Source organism: Diospyros lotus, chromosome 6 (genome assembly GCF_014633365.1).
Source record: "Diospyros lotus cultivar Yz01 chromosome 6, ASM1463336v1, whole genome shotgun sequence".
Lineage (NCBI taxonomy): Eukaryota > Viridiplantae > Streptophyta > Magnoliopsida > Ericales > Ebenaceae > Diospyros > Diospyros lotus.
In genome coordinates this window covers 6,585,096-6,590,870 of record NC_068343.1, presented here as the reverse complement: position 1 = coordinate 6,590,870, position 5,775 = coordinate 6,585,096, and the positions used below count along the sequence as shown (strand labels likewise).

At 33.7% G+C, this 5,775-nt stretch overlaps 1 protein-coding gene across 1 annotated transcript; it reads right to left on the bottom strand.

Annotated features, from left to right (window-relative positions):
- Positions 1-472: 472 nt before the first annotated feature.
- Positions 473-3,994, bottom strand: LOC127804290 (uncharacterized). The gene is made up of 9 exons (XM_052341137.1): positions 3,618-3,994; positions 3,356-3,540; positions 2,986-3,261; positions 2,417-2,475; positions 2,114-2,150; positions 1,943-2,014; positions 1,526-1,676; positions 1,273-1,431; positions 473-1,091 (listed from the first exon to the last, which is right to left on the bottom strand). Exons 1-9 carry the CDS (start codon positions 3,792-3,794, stop codon positions 732-734), a joined length of 1,476 nt encoding a protein of 491 aa, XP_052197097.1. The 5' UTR covers positions 3,795-3,994; the 3' UTR covers positions 473-731.
- Positions 3,995-5,775: the final 1,781 nt, after the last annotated feature.

Below are 5,775 nucleotides of genomic sequence, written 5' to 3'. Positions count from 1 at the left end.
TTTCCAACATTTAGATAATATATCAATTTATAATAATTTTATATTTTTTTATTTAGATTAATTGTTCATCAAATCATTAATTTACTTATAATGTAAACCAATATATTTGATTGCCCAACCATCTTTGTTAGTTTTTTGGACCATATCATCTTTATTATTATTATTATTATTTTCCTTTTAGGATGCATCTGGATAGGGTCATATCTCCCCATATAATTTGGGATTTGAAATTTGATTTGCAAATATTTGAAATTACAAATTTTAGATGATAATCTTTTGAAATTTCCATCTCTAAACTCATTATTAATATCCACTTTGAACAATTCGATGCCATTTTTTTGTCCAATAAAACAAATTACACGCCTATTGACGTATGTACGTACTTCTATTATTTTAAGTTGTTAACTTCTTTGTACATGATTACAAAATGCAAAGAGAAAAAAAAAAATTGAAAAAACTACGAAATAGGCAAAGCTGCAAAACAATACAATTGATATTATTGCCATTAATTTTTCTAAATTGGGATATGATGTCAATCAATAATGTAAAAGACCAAAGCAATATATACAATTAACCTCAAGAATATGTGAATTATTTTCCATCTCACGTTAATCAAATCTCCCCACCCCACTCCCAAAAATAAGATAAAATAAGACAAAACAATAGCTAAACTACCTATTCAATTTCCTGTAAATATTCACAGGTGACTAATCTAGAGACTAGAGCTTTGCCTAGGTGTTAGGAATGGGGATGATGGAACAGAGAGAGAAGGCTCTTTGCCTATCTTGATAAGCTTTGGCTGCCCAAAGTAACACCCAAACCACCATGACAATTGAGAGAGAGAGCATACAATACCATAGCCTTCTAGTTGAAGCTCTGAATGGCCTGCATTGATGCAGAACCATATTGGAGAAGGCTTCCTTGACAAAGGAGCAGTGGATCAGGCTCTGCAAATCAGGGAATATGTTTATCAAGTCCTGAATGGCGTTGCTGTAAGCCCAAATCATGGTGTATGAGGCCTCTGAAATAAATCTTCCCTCACTTTCGCAGCTTCCCGCGTTCTCTTGGTAACAGGTGAATTTTGAGAGGAACTGCACGCACGTTTGATTTAGCTGTCAGTTTTTCATGTTCGTCTCCAGATTTTTCTATTCAGTTCCCATTTTAGGTTAGAAAACTGAAAACCGAACCCCCCCCCTGTTGTCCCATTTTTTGTTCTCATTCTTTAACTTAGCAACACTTGACACTAGAAAGAGCCATGGACGAGTCACTCACACGCGGCAAATCACCAATCTGGATGGCACCTTTGGAGCATTTCTCAGGCATATATCTGTAGTTTGGTTCGCCGGAGAATGGATTGCAAACAATTGAATTTTCATTTAGTTCATCAATACGAAGAACAACTCCGGCATACTCTGTTAGCTTCGAGTTCATCTGCAACACAGAAACATATATATGATTATGCAATTATGTGAAGAACAAGCACCAGGTTCGCCTATTGATGGGAATAAATCTAGCTAGAACTCACCTCTCTTATGGAATTATGAACTGGGCGACCAATGCCCACCAACACTTTATCTGCATGCGAGGAATTTGTACATGGCAGTACCGAGCTGAGACTGCTATACTGCGGATTTTGTTCAAAATCCTCAAGGGCTAAACAAGTATCATCTGCAAAGCTGCATATTCATTTTCATACCAAAATTTACCATCTTATATTAGTCCCATCATTTTGCATAGAAATTCAATCTAGAGTTTTTATTTATATCATCAATCTCCAAATAAGAAAATGTATATTCTTATAAAATTTTGGCACAAGAACTCTCACCATAATAATGTGATAAAGTTCTTCACTTGTGCCTTTCCAAGGTATCATCATCATCATCAGTAAGTTACATTTTTTGTATAAAAATCGTACAATTTATGGGTGAGAGTTTATACTCACGTGTGAAAGAAGAAATCAAAACCAGTTAGCACCCAGCAGAGTACTGTAAAGGTCCAGCAGAAAAAAATTATACTGTTGGAAAAAAAAAAGGAAAATGATTTAGTATGAAATAATTTGTATAAACAGCATAGCAAATGGGATATAAAAGTAAAATGCACATATAAAACTCACATGACAAATCCTGGGTGCCAATGCAACAAGAGCAGAACTGAGCCAAAGCAGCAACCCATTAGTCTAACCAAGTTGTTTTGTTCAAATTTTTGTCAGAATGGATCTGATGGTTAAGCACATCAAGGAAGAACGGACAATAATATATATAAAAAAAAAATTGATACAGAAAATTTCAATTTAGATGCAGCTCTTATTGGAAATGGTCATGGCATCAAATATTTCTTGCATCTGCTCTTTTTACAGATGTATGAATATCATTTTCCTAACATGTTTGGTAATATATCACAAATTAAGCAATCTCACCTATTGCAGCCACCAGGAATGCCATGTTCACAGTTACAACCGCAAGATTTGCAATGTACCTGACAAAGATGGCAAAGCGGATCGGTTATGAACCCTGAAACTCTGCACAAATCAGGAGAAATTATCTCGTGATTCCGAGGCAGCACCGACATAGATTTGTAGTGTCCCAAATCAATGAATGCTGCAACGTGTTAATGATAAGCAGGGGGGCCATGGATCCCCTTCACATTTTTTATTTTCTTATATACCCCAAACTTCTAAAATTTTACTATATAACCCTAAAACTAATAAAATTTTTGCATTTGACATAATTAAATTTTTTGTGTTCACAGATACGTTTATACCCTGTGCATGAGCTAAAAAAGTTAAAAATTCATATATGCCCCCAAATCCAACTTCCTCTTGTTTATACATTAACTCTTTCAACCCTACAACAGTACATATGCCTACGTCTAATAATAAGGACAAATTCATAAATACATTCAAACTATTCTTTTTCTTCAGGTACAAAATAATTTCTTATCGAAAAGTATGCAACAAAATGATGGCTTGAGGAAGAAGATGCTTACGATATTTGAATTGATGCATTCATTATACGTCCGTTTTTCCCAGTGAATTTTCCGATCATTCGCCATTCGTGTCCAAGCCGAAGGTGTGTTGAATTCAAGAGGTCGGCTGTTTTAGGATCATATGGAAGCAAGAGCTTTTGCATCTGGTCCATGGCTGCCGTGACCTTTCTGATGGTTCTACGAGCAGTATCGCCGGCTCCAAGGACGGTCGCTTTCAGCTTTCTGGTTCTCTGTAAGCAGCTCTGGTTCGCAGCGATGACTAAACCCGTCGCCACTCTTCAAGTTCAGAAACATCCCCAAACAGGGTGAAATTAATTAGTTAAACGGTATTCTGATTACATTCTGTTAAATGAGTCGCATCAATTCTTACATGGCCAGCAACGAGAACATTAGAATCAGAAAGAACATAGTGACATATGAAGAATCCGAATGTTGCCCAACAGCGGAAGAGGCGCCGGTCAAATTCTTCAGGATCGCGTAACCGCCGAACGCCAGCCCGCAGATCATCCAAACTCCGGCGACCGCGTAGCCATGGATCCCGGTAAATGCCGCCGACTGAAACATTGAAAAGAAATCAACCTGAGAAATCAGGGTTTCGATGTTAAGCGGAGAGATTCAGAAATCGAACTTACCGCCCAGTAATGTTTGTTGGTGAGATCATAGCCTCCACTGTAGGATTTGAATTGGCGCAATGGATCGGGTCGTTCTGGGACAGCGGAACCGGAAACGAGATATTTCTGAGAGAAGAGAGGGCCGGAAGAAAGCAAGAGGAGGATTAGATTCAGAACAATGCCATTGGCTATGGACATAGCAGAATGTGGAGGGGCAGCGATGTTGCAGAGAGGGGAGTGGAAGATGAAAGAAGCATCGGAGTTGAAGAAGGAGAAGAAGAAGAAGTGAATGGAAAGGGAAAGGATGGAGAGTTAAAGGAGAGAAGATGCATGGAACTTGGCTTGGCTTGCTGAGTAAGGTAAGAATAGCTTGTGGCGAAGGGTTTTTTTTAGAGAACGTCCCGGGAACTGAAAATGTGATGATTGGGAGCCAAATCTGGGGCGACATTTATGCTGGGCCATATACCAGGCTTTGGCCCTCTCCCTTTCTCACGTTTTGATTGTCAGACTGACTTCGTGCAGGGGTATTCTTGATATTTTACTTATTTCTTCGTTAAATTCTGATTCATATTTTTTATATTTTACTGATCTCTTCATTAAATTTTGTTTTTTTCGCGCGGCAACATTTATAAGTTATTCATTTAATTTATAAATTACGTAAATAATTTTTTTTACTCATTTAGCAATATTTAAAAGCTTAAACACTACTCTAACTTTTAAGCTATTTTAACAACATTATCAAAAAAAATTAGTCCCAACTTTTCTAAATAAGCTCGTAAGAGCTTTTTTTTACAAAATAAATTATTAATTTACCCTTATATAAAATATTTACACTCTCTCATTTTCTCTCATATACTTCCCATCTCCATGACCAATAATTGTTCATCGTTGCCTCCAGTGACTCACTATCGCCCATCTCTTCCGTTGCTGGCCACCCTATATATATATATATATATATATAAAACATAAAATATATATTAACTTTAATAATAAAATATTATATTAGTATATTTTTTAATAATTATATATAATTTATTATCATTTAATGGTAAAATTTTATTAGTTAGACATCAACATATAATCTATTTTTATTAAAAATTAGTATTTTTATATATTTTATTAATATTTTTTAATAACATATATATTTTTATCTTTTTATTAAATTTTAATACCTTATCAGTTGTTTCAAATTAAACACATAAGTATTGACCTATAGCATAAAAACATATTTATCTAAATATATTATCAATTTAAACATTATATAACTTTTAAATTTTACATTACTTAAAGAGCTATTTTTAAACAGGATAAGCCAAATACCCCCATAATTAATACATCCATCAAATCAATACATAAAATTTGTACTTAAAAAGAGTTAGAATCAGTTCATGTAGAGTAAGTATCTCACGAAACCAATACCCACCCCAAGAGTACTGTTATCCTTTTAAAAGAAATTTGAATTCTCAATTTAGTTAAAAATAAAATATTTAATATAATTAAGGTAGCATATCAATAATAGTATGATATCATTTATTTGATACATGATAGATAGTGACATAAATTTTATTTTTATATTTATCAAATACCATATAATTCTTTCTTAGACTGTGATGTGTTATTATTGAACTTATTATATTACACTTATAAGGTTTATTCTAATAAGTGGTCATTATATTCGCCAAAATTATTTATAGAGAACCAAATTTAGAAATTCAACTCTAATAGAGCTCGCTCTACTCATTTTCACTTGCTAAAAATTTGACAAAATTGAAAAGCCTAGTCACAATTGGTGATCGAAATCTTGCCAGCCCTCATCGCTATCTCTCATCTCCTCAACGATCATAAACATCGGAATTGCGATGATGGACAAGTTGTAGACACCAAATCTGGCAGTGACAGACAACGACAACGTCTTATTCAGTTATAGTATAACCAATTGGGTATGTGATTATTTAAATTTTATTTATTTATTTTTATATTGGATCAGTGATATTATGTATTTGTGTATTTGATTATTAATTTTATATATAATCGTATTTGATTATTGATTTGTGTATGTGTGTATATGATTATTTTGTATATTTAATTATTGATTTGTGTAGAGTAAAATAAATATAATTAAAATTTATTAATAAATAAATAAAATAAGAAGTTAAATAGACAAAATAATATAGAGTGT

Bases quoted from the DNA above. Each gene is read 5' to 3' on its own strand.
- LOC127804290 (XM_052341137.1), bottom strand. From the start codon at position 3,794: ATGTCCATAGCCAATGGCATTGTTCTGAATCTAATCCTCCTCTTGCTT. The intron at 2,151-2,416 runs GTGAGATTGCTT...GCTTTGGCTCAG, and splicing joins ATTCCTGGTGGCTGCAATAG to TTCTGCTCTTGTTGCATTGG. The intron at 1,092-1,272 runs GTGAGTGACTCG...ACGTGCGTGCAG, and splicing joins AGATTGGTGATTTGCCGCGT to TTCCTCTCAAAATTCACCTG.